This window comes from Balaenoptera acutorostrata, chromosome 7, assembly GCF_949987535.1.
Source record: "Balaenoptera acutorostrata chromosome 7, mBalAcu1.1, whole genome shotgun sequence".
Taxonomy (NCBI): Eukaryota; Metazoa; Chordata; class Mammalia; order Artiodactyla; family Balaenopteridae; genus Balaenoptera; species Balaenoptera acutorostrata.
The window spans coordinates 3,469,378-3,492,690 of NC_080070.1; the positions used below are offsets into that span (position 1 = coordinate 3,469,378).

The 23,313-nt window shown below is 40.4% G+C and overlaps 1 protein-coding gene across 4 annotated transcripts in view; it reads right to left on the reverse strand.

Annotated features, from left to right (window-relative positions):
- The window catches only part of DPP6 (dipeptidyl peptidase like 6), a 977,175-nt gene that overhangs the window by 334,246 nt on the left and 619,616 nt on the right, over positions 1-23,313 (reverse strand). For all 4 annotated transcript variants that reach the window (XM_007165456.2, XM_057550287.1, XM_007165455.3 and 1 more), the window contains exon 4: positions 13,028-13,122. In XM_007165456.2, coding sequence (XP_007165518.1) covers positions 13,028-13,122 — 95 coding nt within the window. The remainder of the gene's footprint in view (positions 1-13,027; positions 13,123-23,313) is intronic.

Below are 23,313 nucleotides of genomic sequence, written 5' to 3' on the forward strand. Positions count from 1 at the left end.
TCATTTTGGATGATCTGTCCATTGGTGTAAGTGAGGTGTTAAAGTCCCCCACTATTATTGTGTTACTGTCGATTTCCTCTTTTATAGCTGTTAGCAGTTGCCTTATGTACTGAGGTCCTCCTATGTTGGGTGCATATATATATATAATTGTTATATCTTCTTCTTGGATTGATCCCTGGATCATTATGTAGTGTCCTTCCTTGTCTCTTGTAACATTCTTTATTTTAAAGTCTATTTTATCTGATATGAGTATAGCTACTCCAGCTTTCTTTTGATTTCCATTTGCATGGAATATCTTTTTCCATCCCCTCACTTTCAGTCTGTATTTGTCCCTAGGTCTAAAGTGGGTCTCTTGTAGACAGCATATATATGGGTCTTGTTTTTGTATCCATTCAGCCAGTCTATGTCTTTTGGTTGGGGCATTTAATCCATTCACGTTTAAGGTAATTATCGATATGTATGTTCCTATGACCATTTTCTTAATTGTTTTGGGTTTGTTTTTGTAGGTCCTTTTCTTCTCTTGTGTTTCCCACTTAGAGAAGTTCCTTTAGCATTTGTTGTAGAGATGGTTTGGTGGTGCTGAATTCTCTTAGCTTTTGCTTGTCTGTAAAGCTTTTGATCTCTCCATCAAATCTAAATGAGATCCTTGCCGGGTAGAGTAATCTTGGCTGTAGGTTCTTCCCTTTCATCACTTTAAATATATCATGCCACTCCCTTCTGGCTTGCAGAGTTTCTGCTGAGAAATCAGCTGTTAACCTTATGGGAGTTCCCTTGTATGTTATTTGTCGTTTTTCCCTTGCTGCTTTCAATAATTTTTCTTTGTCTTTAATTTTTGCCACTTTGATTACTATGTGTCTCGGCGTGTTTCTCCTTTGGTTTATCCTGTATGGGACTCTCTGTGCTTCCTGGACTAGGGTGGCTATTGCCTTTCCCATGTTAGGTAAGTTTTTGACTATAATCTCTTCAAATATTTTCTCTGGTCCTTTCTCTCTCTCTTCACCTTCTGGGACCCCTATAATGCGAATGTTGTTGCGTTTAATGTTGTCCCAGAGGTCTCTTAGGCTGTGTTCATTTCTTTTCATTCTTTTTTCTTTAGTCTGTTCCGCAGCAGTGCATTCCACCATTCTGTCTTCCAGGTCACTTATCCGTTCTTCTGCCTCAGTTATTCTGCTATTGATTCCTTCTAGTGTAGTTTTCATTTTAGTTATTGTATTGGTCATCTCTGTTTGTTTGTTCTTTAATTCTTCTAGGTCTTTGTTAAACATTTCTTGCATCTTCTCAATCTTTGCCTCCATTCTTATTCCGAGGTCCTGGATCATCTTCACTATCATTATTCTGAATTCTTTTTCTGGAAGGTTGCCTATCTCCACTTCATTTAGTTGTTTTTCTGGGGTTTTTTCTTGTTCCTTCATCTGGTACATAGCCCTCTGCCTTTTCATCTTCTCTATCTTTCTGTAACTGTGGTTTTTGGTCCACAGGCTGCAGGATTGTAGTTTTTCTTGCTTCTGCTGTCTGCCCTCTGGCGGTTGAGGCTATATAAGAGGCATGATGGGAGGCTCTGGTGGTGGGTAGAGCTGACTGTTGCTGTGGTGGTCAGAGCTCAGTAAAACTTTAATCCACTTCACTGTTGATGGGTGGGGCTGGGTTCACTCCCTGTTGGTTGTTTTGCCTGAGGCAACCCAACACTGGAGCCTACCTGGGCTCTTTGGTGGGGTTAATGGCAGACTCTGAGAGGGCTCACGCCAAGGAGAACTTCCCAGAACCTCCGCTGCCAGAGTCCTTGTCCCCACAGTGAAACAGAGCCACCCCCCGCCTCTGCAGGAGAACCCCAACACCAGCAGTTGGGTCTGGTTCAGTCTCCCCCAGGGTCACTGCTCCTTCCCCTGGGTCCCAATGCACACACTACTTTGTGTGTGCCCTCCAAGAATGGGGTCTCTGTTTCCCCCAGTCATGTCGAAGTCCTGCAATCAATTCCCACTAGGCTTCAAAGTCTGATTGTCTAGGAATTCCTCCCCCTGTTGCCGGACCCCCAGGTTGGGAAGCCTGACGTGGGGCTCAGAACCTTCACTCCAGTGGGTGGACTTCTGTGGTATAAGTGTTCTCCAGTCTGTGAGTCACCCACCCAGCAGTTATGGGATTTGATTTTACTCTGATTGCGCCCCTCCTACCGTCTCACTGTGGCTTCTCCTCTGTCCTTGGACGTGGGGTATCCTCCTTGGTGAAGTCCAGGGTCTTCCTGTCAATGACTGTCCAGCAGCCAGTTGTGATTCTGGTGCTCTCGCAAGAGGGAGAGAGAGCACGTCCTTCTACTCCGCCATCTTGGTTAATCCCCGATCCTCTAAGAGGACACTTTGTGCACCTCTAGGGGAACATGTATTAAACAAAATAAATGGACAACTGTAATTTCACCCTCCCTAGTCAATAAGGAAGAGGGGAACTCGTGGACGAGGTAGCACAGCCTGCACCTGGGCCCCTAATTCGCCTAAAAATCATTTCATTTGGAATCAGACAGCCCCAGGTGCCACTCCCAGCACTGCTTGTGAGAGCCAGAGAAAACCTGAACATGCAGTCGCTACAGAACAGGAGAAAGGAGGATGAAAGCTCAACCACTGAGAAAAGCCTCCAGACGGTTTCACAAGCTGAATTCTCTCTAACCTTGAAAATGGATCATTCTGTGCACTCAGGTGCATCAGCATTTTTGCATTAGGCTAAGCTGACACACTATTTTGCATCTGTAATCTCTATTTTAGGCAACATGCAGCAGCCTCCAGAAGCAATCTTGTGGTATGCGACAGTGGACCACAGGTATGAACACACCACTGAAGCTGGGCACCCTTCTCAGTCATGGGATGCTGGCCTCAGTTCCCTCTGGAGCCCTGTGGGCACAAAGGCTGCAGCTGGATACTTTACGCAATTTAGAAATAATTTTGTTTGGAATTAGACAAAGCTGAGTTCAGTTCTCAGGACTCCCAGCTCCCAGCTACGATAAAAAGTTACTTTAACCTCCATAAACTTCAGCTTTCTCATCTACAAAGCAAGAGTAACAAAGTACTGCTGCTCACAGGATTCCTAAGGATTTCAATTAAATAAGATGATATACGTACAGTGTCTAGGATAATTCTGGTTGCATCGTAAGCACTCAAATATCAATTATTAGCTGATTTATCCTGCATAAACCTTGCAGCATCCTCTTCCTCAAAGTATCCCTGGTTTTCCACTCCACCACGCCTTACTTCTCCTGACTTCGTGTCTCTGAGATTGCCACTCTTCCCATTAACAAGGGTCAAAACCCCCAGACAACACAGACCACTGCTGCAGTCTCACTCGCCTGCACACAAAATGTCGCCATTTGTTCTCAATTCTACCTCCACACTCAGACTTATACCCACTCCACTCCCCGCTTTCCTGCCTTCATTCAGGGACTCATTCCTCTTCTTCACCTGGACCTGAAGCAGCCCCTGGGGGCTCCTTGCCTAGAATCATTCTCTTCTCCAAATCCCCTTTCATACTGGTCTGGAGTTACTTTCCTAAAACGCACACTTGTCCTCGAAAAACCTATCCACTCCAATTTCCTACAGAGTAAAGACGAGCCCGCTAAGAACAGTACTTGATGACTTGCTCTTTTTCCTGGGCCTTTAAGCCCCAGCCTTCCGAGCCCCTCCCAGTCAAGCTACACCAGGTCAAGACAACTCGCTACACGGTCTGCCCATGCACCTCTGTTACTCCGCCTGTTCGCGCTGCCAGGGCGCCATTTCCCACTGGTCTCCAGACTGCAGTCGCCTTCCAGGGGCAGCTGGGATGCTCCCTCTTCCCACCCTCATCTGTTGTCGACACCAATACCCTTCTCTCCTTCCTCACCTTGTTCCCATCCCATACGGGACCTCAACTCAGAATATATTTCATTCATTTAGATCTTCTGACTTCCTTTAGATCAGGGCTGAAAGCTTCCCAGGAGTAAACGTTGTGTTTTACAAATCCTATTTCCACCCACCCATCTCGTGCAAGCCCAGGGCCTTGCTCGGAGAAGACTCACCCTTAATGTCAAATGATGAGATGCAGGTGTGACAGCACAGTGGCATCAGGCCACCCCTCACCTAAAGAGAACAGCATGTTTGGGGCCAGAAAGATCAAGCTGCTACTTTATTTCTTTTCAGGTCTTTTAAAGACACAAGTATAAGATATTCTACTCATGTACTTTAAAAATTAAAAACATGGGGGAGGGAAGGATTGGGAGTTTGGGTTTAGCAGATGCAAACTAGTATATACAGGATGGATAAACAACAGGGTCCTACTGTGTAGCACAGGGAACTATATTCAACATCCTGTGATAAGCCATGATGGAAAAGAATATGAAAAAGAATATATATATGTGTAACTGAATCACTTTGCTGTACAGCAGAAACTGACACAACACTGTAAATCAACTATATTTCAATAAAATTTTTTAAAAAATAGAAAAAAAGAAAATAATCATTTGAAAATGATTTGTCCTACTTACAATTTAAAAAATTAAAAGCAATAGCCTATGAAATGAAAATGAGAACTAAAATAAGTCAAAGATACTTTTGTGTTTTGTTCTATCTTGTCATATGAGAAGTAGACAAAGAAAGGGGAGAAAGAGAGGGGACAAGAGTAAAAGAAAAAAATCAGGAATAAAATGAAAGCGATCATCTGAGACACCAGAGGAAAACAGAAAAACACAGAGGGACACAGAGGATGGGCAGAACCATGTAGACACAGAAACAAATACAGAATACAGAGAGACAGTGTGTACCAAGGCTTTCTACAGCATTCTTGCAAAAGATGTTGACTTTTTAGGCCACCATTTTGTTCCTGGACTAAGGGGGTTTGAAACCCTGAGGCCAGTCTGGTCAGAGGCCAGTGCTTGTGGTCAACTATGGGGACAGGCCAGCTGCTACCTGCCCCACCAGCCAGATTTGGATCTGTGAGGGAATTAGGTCTCGCTGCTGCCAGATCTTCCAGTTTTTCAAGAGAAGCCAGAAATCTGGATGTTGAGTTTGTAAAAAACTACTCTGTGGGCCAAATAAAACATTTCAATGGGCACCATTGGTGCCAGTGTTTACCCTCTGAATTATGGACAAAAACAAGGCTATTCCTCTTTCCTCGCTCTAACCTGGGTGCCAAGTGCAGTCAGCCTGGGGTGGAAATGCTCGCTGGGCACGGCTGCTGCCACCACAAAGGCTGTTCTAGCTGTGGGTCTGGCAGCATCAGTTTGGGGAAGAATATGGTTGAGATTAGAAGCACATCTTCCGGAGGTCCTCTGTTGTTTCTCTCCTGGGTTCTGGAATGGCTCTAATCATACTAGTAATTATGTCCCTCCCTGTGAGGAGTCAGAATTCATTAATTTTTAGAGAGTGAGATAAAAATTCAAATTCTTCAGGCTAATGATTGTATAAAATCAGAGAGAGAAATTAGAGAAACAAAAAGGCTTTTTATTTAAATGTTAATCTAGTAATTTAAATAAGTAATTAAAACAAGTAGATTAGTAATTAAACAAGTAAAGACATAAAAAGTGAGAAAACCTGACATAAGCATAATGACAGGATGCTTTTTTTTTTAATTTACTTGTTTTCTCTTCCAAGTGTTTCCAGGAACCATCTACAACTCTTACATATTCATCAATGGAAGAAGTCTAATGTCTTTGAAATGTGAGGCTGAATTTTTAAAAATCTGATTAAAATTATTGAGTAAACAGCATTGGAATAGTAATTATGGAAATCATCACACTGGAAAATAATACACAAAATTTCACCACCTAACAAGACAAGCTACTGTCAGCGATCAATGTTCACTTCCCAGCCTTTTCAATGAACATAGATGATGTTGACAGCTGTTAACTGAAGTGTATTATTATTGTATTCTTCTGTGTCTATTTAGTATAACATCATAAATATTTTTCATATTACTTTATAGCCTTCATAACTATTATTTTAATGGCTACATCATATTTTATTTATTTTTATTTACTTATTTCTTTTGTTTCAGGTATTTTTCACTGTTTTTAAAAACTTTCTAGATAATTTACTTATGAAAAATTCCCTGGAATGAGTCAAAAGACATAAATATTTTTATTAATCTTGAATATATTGCCAAGTTGCTTTCCCAAACACCTGGAACAGTTTAAATAATACAGTGAATGACTGTATCCATTGTACCACTCCTTGTTACCGCTGGTATTATCGGTAAAGAGGGTGTATAAAGGATGAACATCACAGGTAACACAGTGGGCTATACTGAATGGGCCTGCTGGGTCAACAGCTCGTGAAGTGGAGGTCAAGCCACAGTTGTTTGTGGACCATCTTGGTTTCCTCATCAAAGAAAAGAAGGGCTTGAATTACATAATCTGCAAAGACTATTTCAGCTTTAAAAACTTGAATCTCAAGCAAAGGCTAACACTTCATCCTCCAGAGAATTTTTGGTGTATTATATTTTAGAAGGATTGGAGAGATGATGGTAAGTTTCTGTATGAATTACAGCCCCTGAGAAATCAATGTCATTAAGTCCACTGTAAATGCACTTCTGGGGGCAGCGGGGGAGAGGGAGGGAGGGAGGAAGGGAGAGAGAGGGAGGGAGAGAAGAGGAAGAAATCAGTGGGGTGGTGTGGCAATTTCTTAAAATAAGACAGCAGTGAAGTTTGCCACATTGACTCTTCCTTTTACAAACAATTTCTCAAGCGTGCAATGCTGTTTGAAAGCATTTTTCCCACAGTCAAACTTCTTTCAAAATTGGAGTCAATCCTCTCAAATCCTGCAGCTGCTTTATCAACTAAGTTCCTGTAATATTCTAAATCCTTTGTTGTCATTTCAATAGTCTTCACAGCATCTTCACCAGGAATAGATTCACTCTCAAGAAACCACTTTCTTTGCTCATCAATAAGAAGCAACTCCTTACCTGCTCAAGTTTTATCATGAGATTGCAGCATTTTAGTCAACATCTTCAGGCTCTACTTCTGATTCTAGTTCTCTTGCTGTTTCCACCACATCTGCAGTTACTTCCCCCACTGAAGTCCTAAACCCCTCAAAGTCACCCATGAGGGCTGGAATCAACTTCTTCCAAATTCCTGTTAATGTTGATATGTTGACCTCTTCCCACGAATCATGAATAGTCTTAATGGCATCTAGAATGGTGAGTTCTTTCCAGAAGGCCTTCAAGTGACTTTGCCCAGATCCATCAGAGGAATCACTATCTATGGCAGCCACAGCCTTACGAAATGTATTTTCTTAAATAATAAGACTTGAAAGTCAGAATTACTCTTTGATCCATGAGCTGCAGAATGGATGTGTTCACAGGCATGAAAACAACATTAATCTCACTGTACGTCTCCATCAGAGCTCTTGGGTGACCAGGTGCACTGCCAATGAGCAGCAGTATTTTGAAGGGAATCTTCTTTTCTGAGCAGTAGGTGTCAACAGTGGGCTTAAAATATTCAGTAAACCATGTTGCAAACAGATGTGCTATCATCCAGGCTTTGTTGTTCCATTTATAGAGCACGGGCAGAGAAGACTTAGCACAATTCTTAAGGGCCCTAGGATTTTTGGAATGGTAAATGAGCATTGGCTTCAGCTTAAAGTCACCAGCTGCATTAGCCCCTAACAAGAGAGTCAGCCTGTCCTTTGAAGCTTTGAAGCCAGGCACTGACTTCTCCTCTCTACTATGAAAGTCCTAGATGGCATCTTCTTCCAACATAAGGCTGTTTCATCTGCATTGAAAATCTGTTGTTTAGTGCAGCCACCTTCATTCATTATCTTAGCTAGACCTGCTGGATGACCTACAGCTTCTACATCAGCACTTGCTGCTTCGTCTTGCACTTTCATATCATGGAGATGGCTTCTTTCCTCAAACCTCATGAAACATCGTCTGCTAGCTTCAAGGTGTTTTTCTGCAGCTTCACCATCTCTCTCAGCCTTTACAGACTTGAAGAGAGTTAGGGTTTTGCTCTGGATTAGGCTTTGACTTCAGGCCATGTTGTGGCTGGTTTGATCTTCTATCCAGAACACTAAAAGTTTCTCCATACCAGCAATAAGGTTGCTTCGCTTTCTTATCATTCGCGTGTTCACTGGAGGAGCACTTTTAATTTCCTTCAAGAACATTTCCCTTCCATTCACAACTTGGCTAACTGTTTGGAGCAAGAGGCCTAGCCTTCAGCCTAGTCAGCCTTCCACAAGCCTTCCTCACTCAGCTTCAGCATTTCCAGATTTTGATTTGAAGTGAGAGACATGCGACTCTTCCTTTCACTTGGACACTTAGAGGAACTTGCAGGGTTATTACTTGCCCTAATTTCAATATTGTTGTGTCTCAGGGGACAGAGAGGCCTGAGGAGAGGGAGAGAGGCAGGGGCACGGCCAGTTGGAGGAGCAGTCAGAACACATACAACATTTTCAATTAAGTTCTCTGTCTTGTATGGATGTGCTCCATGGTGCCCCCAAATAATTACAATAGTAACATTAAAAATCACTGATTACAGTTCCCATAACAAATATAATAGTCATAAAAAAGTTTGAAATATTGTGAGAATTGCCAAAATGTGACACAGAGACACACACTGAACAAATGATGTTGGAAAAATGGCGCCAAAAGACTTATTCGACGTAGGGTTGCCACAAACCTTCAATATGCAAAACAACGCAGCATCTGCAAAGCTCAATAAAATGAGGTCTGCCTGTATGTAATCCACGTGAAAGTTAGTTTAGGTTTTATTCCTAGAAATCGGAGAGAATGCCCCTGCCTCACCCTGGGAGGCAGCCCAGACACACCTCCTGCAGGGAAGGAGCTCGAAGTCAAGGGAGGCCCGTTCCCCCTCCCTGCTGCTGACCAGGTCACCCCGTGTGCCTGAGCCCTGAGCTGCCCGGGTCCTCCCATCCACCTGACCATCCTGAGCCACACTGACTTGCACCCACATTCTACGTCTGTCCTCTCACGTCATCCAGACAACGCTCCTGAGGGGCAGGACGGGGTACACGGAGCTTGCACAGCTGCCTGAGGACCTGTCACTGTGGAGCAGAGAGCAGTGCCCGCGGGGAGGAGCGGGATCAGGCACCACCCCAAACCTCTCACCACACTGACGCTCGGGGAAGCCGCTCACCTCGGTTTTGTGTCTTTTATATCCATTCATAGAATGCACAGTTACGGAGCACCTACTATGCGCAGGTCACAGTGCCAAGCACCGTGGAAGAGACAAAATTAAATCAGCTAGAACCTGCTTCCAATGAGCCTGACCACTGAGCAGCAGATGTCCGAGCTCATTCAGAGACGATGTGCTTGTGATTTCTTTCCCTGTAGAAATCTAACGGAGCACCTCAAAAATCTGTGGAGACGTGGATGGACCTCGAGACTGTCATACAGAGTGAAGTACGTCACAAAGAGATAAACAAATGTCATATGCTAACGCATATGTGTGGAATCTACAAAAATGGTACAGATGAACCTATCTGCAAAGCAGAAACAGAGACACACAAGTAGAGAACAGACATATGGACACCAAAGGGGGAGAGGGGGAGGGGATGAATTGGGAGATTGGGATTGACACATACACAGTATTTATACTATGTATAAATAGATAACTAGTGAGAACCTGCTGTAGAGCACAGGGAACTCTACTCCATGCTCTGTGGTGACCTAGACGTGAGGGAAATCCAGAAGGGAGGAGATATGTGTATACGTATGGCTGGTTCACTCTGCTCTACAGCAGAAACTAGCACAGCACTGTGAAGCAACTATACCCCAATAAATAAAAAATAAAAAACAAAAACACGGAAGTTGGAAAAGGGACCAAGCTATTTTGATAAGTGCTTCCTAAAATCAATTATTATGTCACATCAAATATGAGATGCTACCAAATAATAAGGATCTGAGAATATCTCACCATCAAAAAATTAATATAAAAAACAAAAGAATGCAAACAACAGTGTGAACCGGAATGGAATTGCCATAGAAGGTTAAATGTCTTTGTGAACTCACAATTTAAAGTGTTTCTGGTATTCTGAAATATTTCATGATCTGATTTCTACCATTTGGAGGTGTGAGAAGGGATGACTGAATTCCTTTTGGTCAAAGGAAGCTGTCTGGGGGGCAGGTGAGACCCCTCCAGGTGAGCCCAGCACCGCACAAGCTCTCATTTGCATAATTATCAATGATGTAAAGAGCCCTTCTGCTGGACTGCCTAGTGTTTGCATTCATCTGCCTCCCCTTCCGTTGATCCATCCCGGGAAAGAGCCAGTCACGGAAGCCAAGGAGCCAGGAGTATGCTCAAGGCCAGCAGGCTGGAGTACCCTGGTGTGACCTTGTGTGTGAGGGTCCTTCTCAGTGGCTGGGGAAAGAGAACGAGGTCAGAGGTCAGATTGTAGGTTAATATTTTAAACTTCTGCTGACCTGGGCATTCACTGCTTCATGTTCATGTCTCCACTAGTTTCAGGTTGTTTTAAGATCAACCTAAAGATTACAGGTGGCCTCACAGGTAGCACAGCTCTCTTCCTCAGCTTACTTTTATCATTTAAACAATCTCAAAGCTTCCAGGTTTCAAATAAGGAGAGACCACCTAGGCAACCAGCATCGGCAAGGCAGGCGGGCAGAACCGGGCAAGAGCCACTGCCCTGTGTGCCCGCTGTCTCCAGCCCACTCATCCTCCTGGGAGCAGAGGGCCCGCCGACTCTGATCCCTTCAGAATATCATGCTTCCCCTTCTTAGTACTTGCTCGTGAAAATACAGAGAGCTGGACCATTCCATCAGCTTTAACTTGCAGAGGGAGTAACTGAAGCACAAGTTTAACTGGCTCAAGAGAACTTAAATCCAGAGCTTCTGTGTTCTAAATGATGATGCGGGCCCCCAATGACTTCTCCTCTCTTTCCCTCGTCTGAGGTCTGTTTACAGGAGCCTTTACATGTAGCTTTGAGCCAAGAATAAACTGGCATGATCACGAATCAGGCTGTACACATTTGGTGCTCAACAAATGTTTCTGAGGTGAGTGAATAAATGACATTTTAAGAAGCAATTTCATCATATAGAATAAACCTTCCAATTTTCAAGATGAGCTCTTCCTTTTTTCTTTACCTAAGGAGGTTTCTGACGTCACCTTATTACTTGGCTAAAACAACTTCAGTTAAAATACACGATCTGGGGCTTCCCTGGTGGCGCAGTGGTTGAGAATCTGCCTGCTAATGCAGGGGACACGGGTTCGAGCCCTGGCCTGGGAAGATCCCACATGCCGCAGAGCGGCTGGGCCCGTGAGCCACAACTGCTGAGCCTGCGCGTCTGGAGCCTGTGCTCCGCAACGAGAGAGGCCCGCGCATCGCGATGAAGAGTGGCCCCCGCTTGCCACAACTGGAGAAAGCCCTCGCACAGAAACGAAGACCCAACACAGCCAAAATCAATCAATCAATCAATCAATCAAACATACGCATCTGATTCAAGATCCTCATTAAAAAAAAAAAAAATACACGATCTGTCACAAGTTATTGATTGGAGAAAGAGAAGGCTGTTCCTAGTCTTGTATTTCCTTACTAAGTGCAGCTGTACCGACAGTACCCTGCTTTCAGCAAACTGACATCCTCATAGGAAATATCGATAACATCCTGGCATTAACATGTACTTACCCTCAGCAATGGTCTGATCATTTTCTCCTTTCGATTAACATGAGAAAACCATTTCTGCAACTTCAGTATTTTTAAGTGAGCTGAATCAGCTTTTCTTACGGGAGTCATTCTACCAAAGATGATTTTTTAATGCAAAAATGCAGGCACATTCATTCTTTCCAGGTTGGGTCCTACTTTGCAGACTACTACTGAATTCAATACCTGTTGTTTTGGGAATTACACCATCATACAACCTTGCTAGGCTTCTCTTACACCAGTAAACAGTCTCTGTAAAGGGCAGATCCAGCCCATACTAAACCTCAATAAAATGTTTATTCTTAAAGAAAAAGGTATCGCTACACCAAAAAGAAAGGAAGAGTATTTAAACAGCAGTGTCATGTTCTTGAGAAGGTAGGGCAGCATTTGTGTGGGACGGGGGATAGGGCAGCGCAAAGATGGAATCATCCTTTCATCCTTTCTTGCCCCTGGGACGAGGCTCCGGGGACCTGCCTGAACCCTCACCCAAGGACTCCGGAAAGCTCACTCACTAACTGGGCTTGGGATCCTTATCTGTAAAACCAGGCAGCTATTTTTTTCTATGGCCTCTAATCCCCAGATCACAGGATTCTAGGATTCCTGTGTTTCTGATTCTCATCAGAGGCCTGTTATGATGGCTCTGATCGAGAATTCGTGGCCTGTTTTAATTCTTGCTTTTTACACAGACTTGGCCTTAGTTTCTTCCTTTGATTTCCTCCATGTATTGGACAAGAAAATGAACAACTCCCTAAAGCTGAAGATTTATTCCTCCTAAAAATGAGCATGAACATATATGAAAAAAAGAGTTAATTCCCTTCAAATTGATTTCTGGTACATAACTTCAGTCAATTCTTTAATAAATATCATTAACTGTACATGAACTCCAAATCTTAATGCCATTATCTTTGGGGAGACAGGTTTTCCCAGATGATGAAGCAGTGGCATTCATATTGACTCAGTACTTGTTCTAAAGCATAAACATCACTTAATGTCATTAGAGTGAGTATAGTCAGTGCCTAAATTAATATTCCCTGTGCACACGAAGATGCATTTTTTAAAAAAATGAGATCGAGCAAGCAGTCTTGAAGTATTCTCTGAATTACTGCAATTGTTCTGTAAATGTGCAAAAGCCTTAGGACTTATCCTTGAATTATATATGATATGCAACACTTGTTTCCAACACCTGCAGAGAAATTTCCCGTATACTCAGAGAAACGGTGATTTCATCTTATTAAATTAGTGTGGTTTCAATTTCACATTATCTGTAGCTGCTCAGCCTGTAGTATTACAAGTTTATTGCTTCTGCTTGGCTATACGAAAAGTTGAAACCTAAAGTCATTTTCTGCTTTATTGACTTGAAGGCGGGAAAACTGAAATTATCCTTGTCATTAGAGAGTACTTACAATTTTTTTGCCTTCTATTAACACCGTAGAAGTATTTGTTTCAACATTCTGCAGTATCACACTTCCTTTCTGCTCTCTGTAGATGAATTCTTTATCTACAAGAGAGGAAATAAAACAGAAACATGAAACATCAAGGAACTCACTAACTTCTGATGGACACAGGTAAATGAATTGACTAGTTCCAACAAAAGTATATCCTGCATTTCATCAAAGGGTCCTTTAAATATGGTGAAATGGGTCCTTTAAATATGCTCCTCTCCATATAACTGCATGTGAAGCTTCTCTCTGAATCATTTCTCATAGTCTGCACACTGACATATAAAGCACAAGCATATACACACATAAAATCTTTAGAACATTCTAGACTTTTCTTGGGTGGGACACATAAGAGTGGACACAACAGAGCAGATTAAGAAACCTGCTACCATAAGGGGTGGAGATAGTTGGTACTAAGGGGACTGATTTCCTATATTGGAAACTTTGGGGTGAAATCTGTATACATACACATGCGTACCATATCCTGCAAAATTATTTTCATTTGGCCCACAGCTTCCTTTGCTATTCCTGGAGGAATTGGCAGTTTCACTGTCATGAATATCTTTGGCTCTATACATTGTATCCTCAGTGACACTGGCCCTTTGTAACTCAACCGAGATTTCAAATATCCCCTTAGAAAATTAATGGAGCAATCCCCCTGAATAGTATGCATGTAGGGGTATATATGTAGGCATGTAGGTGTGTAGGTGTGTGTGTGTGTGTGTGGTGTGTACACATAATACAAATGAAAGGGTAAACTTTCTGAAAGGATTGCAGGTGGAGAGACAGGGCACACAATTGGAAGAAGAAATGATAAACTGGGAGATTGGGATTGACAAATACACACTACTATATATAAAATAGATAACTAATAAGGACCTACTGTATAGCACAGGGAACTCTGCTCAATACTCTGTAATGACCTATATGGGAAAAAAACCTAAAAAAGAGTGGATATATGTGTATGTATAACTGATTCACTTTGTTGTACACCTGAAACTAACACAACATTGTAAAGCAACTGTACTCCAATAAAAATTTTTAAAAAAGAAAATAATACTATCTTTCTGAGTGAAGGGGATGACACTGAGCCAGTCTGAAGGTAAAGAAATTTCACACGATAATCAGCTGATGAATGAAAAACACTGTGCAGACGGGATTAGTTCCAATGGTATTATCATTTCTATGCTTTTTAAATTCTACTCCACAGAATTACATTCTTTTCTTTCTTATTTCCTTTCTTCTACTTGCTTTGCCTTTAATATTCTCTTCCTTTTTCTAGTCTGTTAAGATGGAAGTTTAGATCTTTGGTTTGATTTTCCATCCTTTTAATAAGACTATTAAAGCTAAAATTTTTCCTCTATGCATGGTATTAGCTACATCTCACAAATTTTGATATGCTGAATTCAGTATTATTCAGTTCAAATTATTTCTAATTTTTCCTGAAAAGTCTGCTTGGCCTGAGTATTTAGAAACATGTTTAATTTTCAAATATGTAAAGTTATTCTGGTCCTCTTATTTTTATAGATTTTTAATTTAAATTCACTGGATCAATGAATATTCTATACATGATTTTAGTCTCTTAAAACTCATTAAGACATTTTTGTGGCCCAAAATATGGTCTATCTTGGTAAATGTGCCATATTCACATTTAATGAAATTATTGATATGGTTGAGTTTGGTCTATAATTTTTTTTGCGGGGGTTTGTTTTCTACTTTTCTCCTCTACTTCTTGTTTCCCTCTTTCTTGTTTCCTGACTTTCATTTTATTTTTTGAATATTTTTTACAGTTTTAATTTCCCTATTTTTAGCTGTATTTCTTTGCCTTTTTTTAGTGGTTGTCCTAGGGATTATAATACGTACTCAACTATTCAGCATCTACAAAGAGTTAATAATGTATCCCTTCTCATGAAATATAGAAATCTGTCCAGTTTTCAGGTCCACATCCAGTCCCATGCTGTGGTAATTGTTATGTATATTACATCGACAGACATTATACATTCCACAGACAATGTTATAATTATTGTTTATAACAATATTACGGTTTATAAAGAAATTAAGAAGAAAAAGTAAAAAAGAAAAATTTGTTCTTTGCATTTACCTACTATTTACCATTACTGATGCTTTTTGTTCTTTATCAAAAATATGAGTTTCCATCAGATATCATTTTCCTACTTCATAAAGAACTTTCTTTAGGATTTCTGATTATATGAATCTGCTGGCAACCAATTCTTTTAACTTTGTTTTATCTGAAAGTCTTTTCCTTTAACCTTCATTCTTAAAGGATATTTCTCTTAATATAGATTTCTAGGTTAATGGTTTGTTGTTTTTTTTCCTTTTAGCATTCTGAAATTCTGTTCCACTGTCCTCTGGTCACCATGGTTTCTAATGAGAAGTCGGCTATTAGTTGAATTATTTCCCTGCATGTCATTTCCGTGCACTTTTGCTGCTATCAAGATTTATTTGTTGTCTTTGGTTTTCAGCAGTCTGACTACAATGCACTTTAGATGGGGTCTTCTTCGTGTTTGTTTGATGTTTAATGAGCGTCTTGTGTCTGAAAATTTATGTCTTCATCAAATCTTTAGCCCTTAATTTGCCAGATAATTTTTCTACTCCTTTATCTGTCTCCTCTCCTTCTGGTATTCCAATTTCCCATATATTGGGCACCTTGATATTATCTAACAGTCTCTGATGTTCTGTTCATTAAAGAATTTTTTTCTCTCTGTTCACCTTGAATCATTTCTTTTGATCTATCATCGAAGTCACTTTGTCTTTCCTTTGTCATGATTATTTGACTATCAAATCCACACAGTGAATTTTAGAATTTCAGAATCTGTATTCGTCTGTTTAGGAATTTCCATTTGGTTCTTTTTATTGTTTCTATTTTTTTGCTGAGATTTCCCATTTCTCTGCTGAGATTTTCATTTACTGAAAACATGCTCACGTTAAAACTCGCTGAGGATAATTACAATAGTCCTTTTAAAATCCTTATCTCTCAGTTCCAAAATCGCTTTCATTTCAGGGTCAGACTCAATTATTTTTGTTTTATCTTGAGTGTATTCCATTCTTTTTTGGTTCTTTGTAGTAAGGTAATTTTGCATTACACCCTAGACATCATGGATTAATTTCTGGACATTCTGGGTTTTGTTAGCATTCTCCAAGGAGTGTTGTTTGCTTTGCTATAGCAGGTAATTTTCTTTGCTAGGCCTGGATGGCCAACTTTGTCTTCCCAGGCAGCAGCTTCACTCTCTGTTCAGATATTTCATCTTGAGCTGAACTGCTGGGATTCTCTGCATGCATGTGTGGTCTACGGGTCAGACGGAGATAATACTGTACCTTTCCTTTCACTTTTATCAATTCCTGTTCTATCTTATCTCATTATCCCCCTTTTCTTAACTTTTAAGTTTGACACTTAGCTTATTAATTTCAGCATTTCTTCTTTTCTAATATAATCACAATGGTGCTATAAACGTTCTTAATTACTTCTTTGAGTCCATAAGTTTTTAATGGGTAGTATTTTCACTACTGCTTAGTTCTATGCATTTTTAGTTTCTGTCATGATTTCTTTTTCAACCTGTGAGTTCTTTAGAATTTCCAATTTGCAAATGTATGCGCAACACTCTTTTTTTTTTAATTTAATTTTATTTTTATTTATGGCTGTGTTGGGTCTTCGTTTCTGTGCGAGGGCTTTCTCTAGTTGTGGCAAGCGGGGGCCACTCTTCATCGCAGTGCGCAGGCCTCTCACTATCGCGGCCTCTCTTGTTGCGGAGCACAGGCTCCAGACGCGCAGGCTCAGTAATTGTGGCTCACGGGCCCAGTTGCTCCGCGGCATATGGGATCTTCGCAGATCAGGGCTCGAACCCGTGTCCCCTGCATTGGCAGGCAGATTCTCAACCACTGCGCCACTAGGGAAGCCCGCAACTCTCTTATATACGATCATTTTGTTATCGACTTGTGATTTGCCTACATGTGGTCAGAAAAAATCTAGATTATTAATTATTTGAAGTTTGTTGAGAGTAGATGATAGCCTGACGCATGGTCCATTTTTGTAAAAGTTTCTTGAGAGAAGGTATATTCTCTAATTGTAAATGCAGAGTTCTATATGTGGTCGTTAAATTAACCATATTACTTGTCTCATCAAATTGACTCTCACTTAGCTAATTTTTTGTGTGCCTGACCTTTCCTTAAGTATTGAAATTTTCTAGTATAATGATGTTTTGAATTATTCTCTCCTGTAGATCCCCCAAATTGTGTTTCATATATTTTGTGACTATTTTATTAGATTAGTGCAAGTGTAGAATTTTCCTATCTTCCTGGAGATTTGCAAATCTTATTTTTTAACTACATGCTCTCTCCCTAATAATGCTTTTTAAAGATGACTTCTCTTTTGTAGAATAGGTAAAATAATAGTATACACCTTCTATTGTTCATGTGGAGAGTCAATGAGATAATACACGTCATACTTATTATGTGTTTGAAATCCTGCCGCGCTCCAGGTAGGCTCTCAGTGTTCTGTCAGCTGCCAACATTATCTCAGCAGAGGATCTGGCTCACTTTTGTCTCCTTTTTTTTTTTCCTGAAAGAACTGTTTACTTTCCATTAATAAGTGTTTTTATTGGGATTTTAAAATTTTATTATTTAAAAAAAATTTTAACTTTTACACAATTTTTAAAGGTTACTTCCCATTTACAGTTATTACAAAATACTGGCTCTGTTCCCTATGTTACAGGATAAACCCCTGTAACCTTACACCCAATAGTTTGTACCTCCCACTCCCCCCCCACCCCCCGCCAGCGTATTGCCTGTCCCCTACCTGTGTTTCCTTTTCCCATCTCATCCCCAGTATTCTATCCCTCTCCTGCTCATCCTTCCTCTTGAAGGCTCTCCCACTCTTCACTTCCGGTGGCCCTGCCCCGGGTTGGATGGCTGTCACCTTCACCCTGGACTACTCCAGGGCCTCCCAGTGGGACCCTCTGTCCCTTTCTCTATTGGGACAAGGCCACATTTCTTTTTCAAAACTTTTTTTTCTGGCTCCTTGGCAGAGACTGCTTTGACCGAACTCCTTAGTCTGACATTCGAAGCCCTTCGTCTTCTGGCCTGTCTTCTCTTCCCATCTTAATTTCCCACCATCCCTCACTAACTAAGCATCCTAACAAGTCCTGCCTTCTAAGCCTCTCTGATGCCTGTACCGCTGCCTTGGCTGCAGTGCCCTTCTCCCGCCCCCGCCAGGCGCAATCTTCCTGGGCTCGGCGTAAAGGTCTCTCCTCCGGGCAGTCTTTCATGCCTCTGCCAGGCAGAACCATCTCTCTCTGCTGACCCCCGACGTGTCATTCACCTTGTTTATGCTCATCACAGCACGTTGCTTATTTGCTACTACAGCTCTCTCCCCAAAAGATTTCCCAAAGAAAATCTTGCACAGGACCACCCACTGGCTAGTTATTCTTCATGTGCCAACTATCCAGTGCTTTGCATTTAAAATACATCATTAATTTAATTGTTCTGTGTACTTTAGCAATTCTTCAAAGCTAAAAAAGTTAAAGAAACAGAGTAAGTTGCACTGGTAGCTAGCACAATTATTTAAAAACTGATAAAGCATCAAGAAAATTTCCCTTCTTTCTTATACAAACCATATCATTGGGTAACCAAATTATAGATAAGGGGAAGTTTTATTTTATTTTGTTTCCCCAAATTGTGATACAAAAATATACAGCAATGCAACAAATTATTTTATGTACTCTTCCAAAAATAAGATAAAATTCCAGTCATTTCCTCTGAGTATCATATATTAGCTATCTTTATGTTTTGCTTACTTTTGCTTAACAACAATGTATTATTAGCAACTTTCTAAAGCCTTACCCATGGTGAAAATTTTAAAAATGTATGGCATTTTATGGTACAATAGATTTCTTAAAAACTGAGATAATTTAGTTCTCATTGCCAAGTATAATTTGTATATGCTGGTTGGTTTTGAGGAGCATATTAATCCTTGATTATACAAATATCACAAAGAATCGATGCATAGAAATAGATTTTAATTACTGAAACAAATAGTGCACATAATAAATGGAGTAGATTTGATTTTTCTCATGATTATCTTCTTTTAATTTTAAACAATGCTGATAGAAACACTGTTCTTTCCATTTATTTTTTTTCTCAGATATAATTTATTTCTATTTATGTACATTCTAATAACACATAGCATATATTTCCTGAAAAATATATAAGCATATATTTCCTACAACAGTCAATATCCATATGATGGTCATAAAATATAAATCCCTAACAGCCACACTGCAGTCTAGAAATACCATTTCCCACCAAAGGAAAGCAGGACTCCTTCTGTAAACAGTTGATTCCAGGTCTGGGACAGGAACTATCCTAGAGACCAGCAAAGCCATCAAATTCTATGACCATGTCAAAATGATTCAGAAGCCAACCTGAAAAGGCTCCCACCAGCCAAGGACCAGCCATTTAGAGCTTTAGTAAGAATAACTGGAACGGACTGAAGCTCTTTTAACTACGTCTAAGTTCATGAATTTAGAATGATACTTCAAAAAGAAACAACTAATTCAATTGATCATTATTAGAGGATGCTTATAAATCAACACATTATTTAAAAACTGGTAAAGAAAAAGGAAAGCATCAAGAAAATTTCCTTTCCTTCCTATACAAACTGTATCATTGGGTAACCAAATTACAGATAAGGGGAAGTTTCATCTTATGGAAGTATTCCAGTTATCAAATGGAAAAGGTTGATGGAATTAGCATATCACCATTTTGCAGCTCCTAATGAGTTAAGGTGCCAATCAGCCAGGGCTGATACACCACAGAAGAAGAGCAATCAGCATGAACTGCCTCCTTAAGGAAGAATATAGCACTACTGATGAAGTGCTAGCACAACCAAAGCCAAAACCCTCAAACCCAGTCAGGCTATTAGACCAACTAGAACTTGCAGGAAATAGAGGACAGAGGACCATTCTAACCAATGCCATAAAGATACAAGTAGGAGACTCTGAGAAACTACAGGGAAAATGGCCTGGCTTCTTCAAATAAATAATGACATTTATATGATAATTAGAAATTTAAACACAAAGAAGATAATTAATGCTATGAATAGGATTAATAGGATAATTAACGCTATTAAGAAACTATTGTTTTTCGTTTGGGGGTTATTTTTTCTTTTAGTATGATATGGTGGTTATGCTTTTCTGTTTAACAAGATAACAAGTCCTTATCTTTTAGAGATGTACATAGTGAAACAAACAGGATAAAATGATATGGTATCTGGGGTCTGCTTCTAAATAGCATGGGTGGAGGAGAAAAAGGTCAGCATATAGACACAATAAGATTGGCCAACAGGAAATAATGGTTCAAGTTGGGTTATGGACAAATAGGAGTTTACTTACTATTCTTTCTACTTTTGTTTAAAATTTTCTATAATAAAAAGTTAAAATTGATTTTTAAAGTTCAAGTAGTTAAAAAAGATCATGCAGCTATAATGAGAATAAAGCTATGTTGGCTCATTCTTACATTTTATCCTTCATTAGGCTTTTGCAGTAATTTGCATGTATTTGGGTTGCAGGCAGGTAGTGGTTGTGTTTTCATCATATTTCTCCAGTAACCACTAGGTCATAAAATAAAAATTCTGAAATTTCTCCCTCCAAGGCCAGGAGCCAGGGGCGAAAATTTGCAGCAACCAATGACAGTCTTCAATCCAGATGTAGATACACTGCCTAGAGCTAAGAGTGATTTTTCCTTTGGTTTGCAAATATTAAGCCTTGTATGGAGAGTTACAGGAAGAAACAACTATAATTAGAAAGCTGATGTTAGAATTAACACTTATTTCAGGAAATATAAGCCAAATGAAAATTTTAGGTGGACCATATTTATAATCTAGAACTGTGGTGCTAATATGCAGCCACTAGCCACATGCTCTTACTAATATTAAAAATTAATTAAAATTACATAAAGTTTAAAATTTAGTTCCTTCTTTGTACAAGGCACATTTTAAGCACTCAAAGCCACACGTGGCTCGTGGGTAGTGTATTGGTCGCAGCAGAGATAGAACATTTCCATCACTGCAGGCAGTTCTTCTGAACAGCAATATTTTGAAGTTATAATAAGTGACAGCATTTTACTCCCAAAGAATGCCTTAGTTTACACCATAGTCTATCATCGATCTGGAAAAAAAAATCACTCTTCTCAAGCCATGGCTATCAAAGAGAAAATCAAAGGATGTCCTTAAAAGGTGGTCAGCAGACCTTCTGATACCTCTTGCCATTTATGTGTCTCCACTCTTATGGGCAATGAAGGCAACAGCTGTGGGAGAAAAAGATTTTTAAATAAAGTATTTCCAGATTATCCCAAATGTCACAACACCTTAAAAAAGAATATGAAGTTGTATGGTATCCAGAGTCCCACTAATCATCATCAGAATCAACGGATTAAAAATAGGAGTCAGGTGTGGGACTTCCCTGGTGGCGCAGTGGTTAAGAATCCGCCTGCCAGTGCAGGGGACACGGGTTCAAGCCCTAGGCCAGGAAGATCCCACCTGCCACAGAGCGACTAAGCCCGTGCGCCACGACTAATGAGCCTGCTCTCTAGAGCCCGTGAGCCACAACTACCGAGCTCACGTGCCACAACTACTGAAGCCTGCATGCCTAGAGCCCGTGCTCCACAACAAGAGAAGCCACTGCAATGAGAAGACCACGCACCACAACGAAGAGTAGCCCCCGCTTGCCACAGCTAGAGAAAGCCCACGCGCAGCAACGAAGATCCAACACAGCCAAAAATAAAATAAATACATTTACAAAAAAAAAAAAAAAGGAGTCAAGTGGAAAGAAAATGCCAAAGGTTTTTTTTTCTGTTTTTTTAGGTTGTGTTTAAACTCGTGATTTTTTTTTTTTTAAAAGTACCCACCATGATAACTACGGCCTTTTATTTGAAATTATAAGAACTACACACAATCCTCCAACACACCAGGGAAACATCAGTACAAATAGAGATGGTGAGAAAATGTAAAATAAATAATATGCATTTTACTAAGAGTGGGTAAGGAACTTATTTTCATGAGAATGTGCTTAGAAAAGGTAGGAGTTTCCAAGGAGAGAAATGGTGGGTGGAAGAAGCAAAACTCAGAGAAAAGAGTCTAACCAGTGAACATTTACAATGTGAGGGATACTCTGGTAGTTGCACCATGAATTAGCCATGTTCCCTGACTTAAGGACACTTAAAATTAAAATGGTCAGTCAGGGGCTTCCCTGGTGGTGCAGTGGTTGAGAATCTGCCTGCCAATGCAGGGGACACGGGTTCGAGCCCTGGTCTGGGAAGATCCCACATGCCGCGGAGCAACTAAGCCCGTGAGCCACATCTACTGAGCCCACGCGTCTGGAGCCTGTGCTCCGCAACAAGAGAGGCCACGATAGTGAGAGGCCCGCGCACCGCGATCAAGAGTGACCCCCGCTCACCGCAACTAGAGAAAGCCCTCGCACAGAAACGAAGACCCAACACAGCCAAAAATAAATAAATAAATAAATAAATTTAAAATGGTCAGTCAGATGGCAATTATTGATGTTGGCTATCGAAAAGTTCCACGTGAATCACAGCACTGTACTCTAAGACATGATTCCAAGCAAATAAATAATTCTACTAATGTTATGAGACAGTAGGATTTTCTGTATAAGAGAAAATGAATCCACATTTAAAATCATAAATTTCAGTAAAAGTTAAAATCCTGTAGTGTTACATATGGAATCTAAATAAAAGGTACTGATGAACCTAGTGGCAGGGCAGGAATAAAGACACAGACGTAGAGAACGGACTTGAGGACACAGCGGGGAAGGGGAAGATGGGACGAAGTGAGAGAGTGGCATGGACATATATACACTACCAAATGTAAAATGGATGGCTAGTGGGAAGCAGCAGCATAGCATAGGGAGATCAGCTCGGCACTTTGTGACGACCTAGAGGGGTGGGATAGGGAGGGTGGGAGGGAGGCTCAAGAGGGAGGGGATATAGGGATATATATATGTATATGGCTGATTCACTTTGTTGTAAAACAGAAACTAACACAGCATTGTGAAGCAATTATACTCCATAAAGATATATATATATATATATATATAATATATATATATATATATATATGGCCCTGTAGTGTTAAATGTGTCAGAAATATCAATAGGAACACATTTGCTTATTTTTTAAAGTATGTATTTGCTAGTTTTGTCCACAGAAATATTAGATAGATG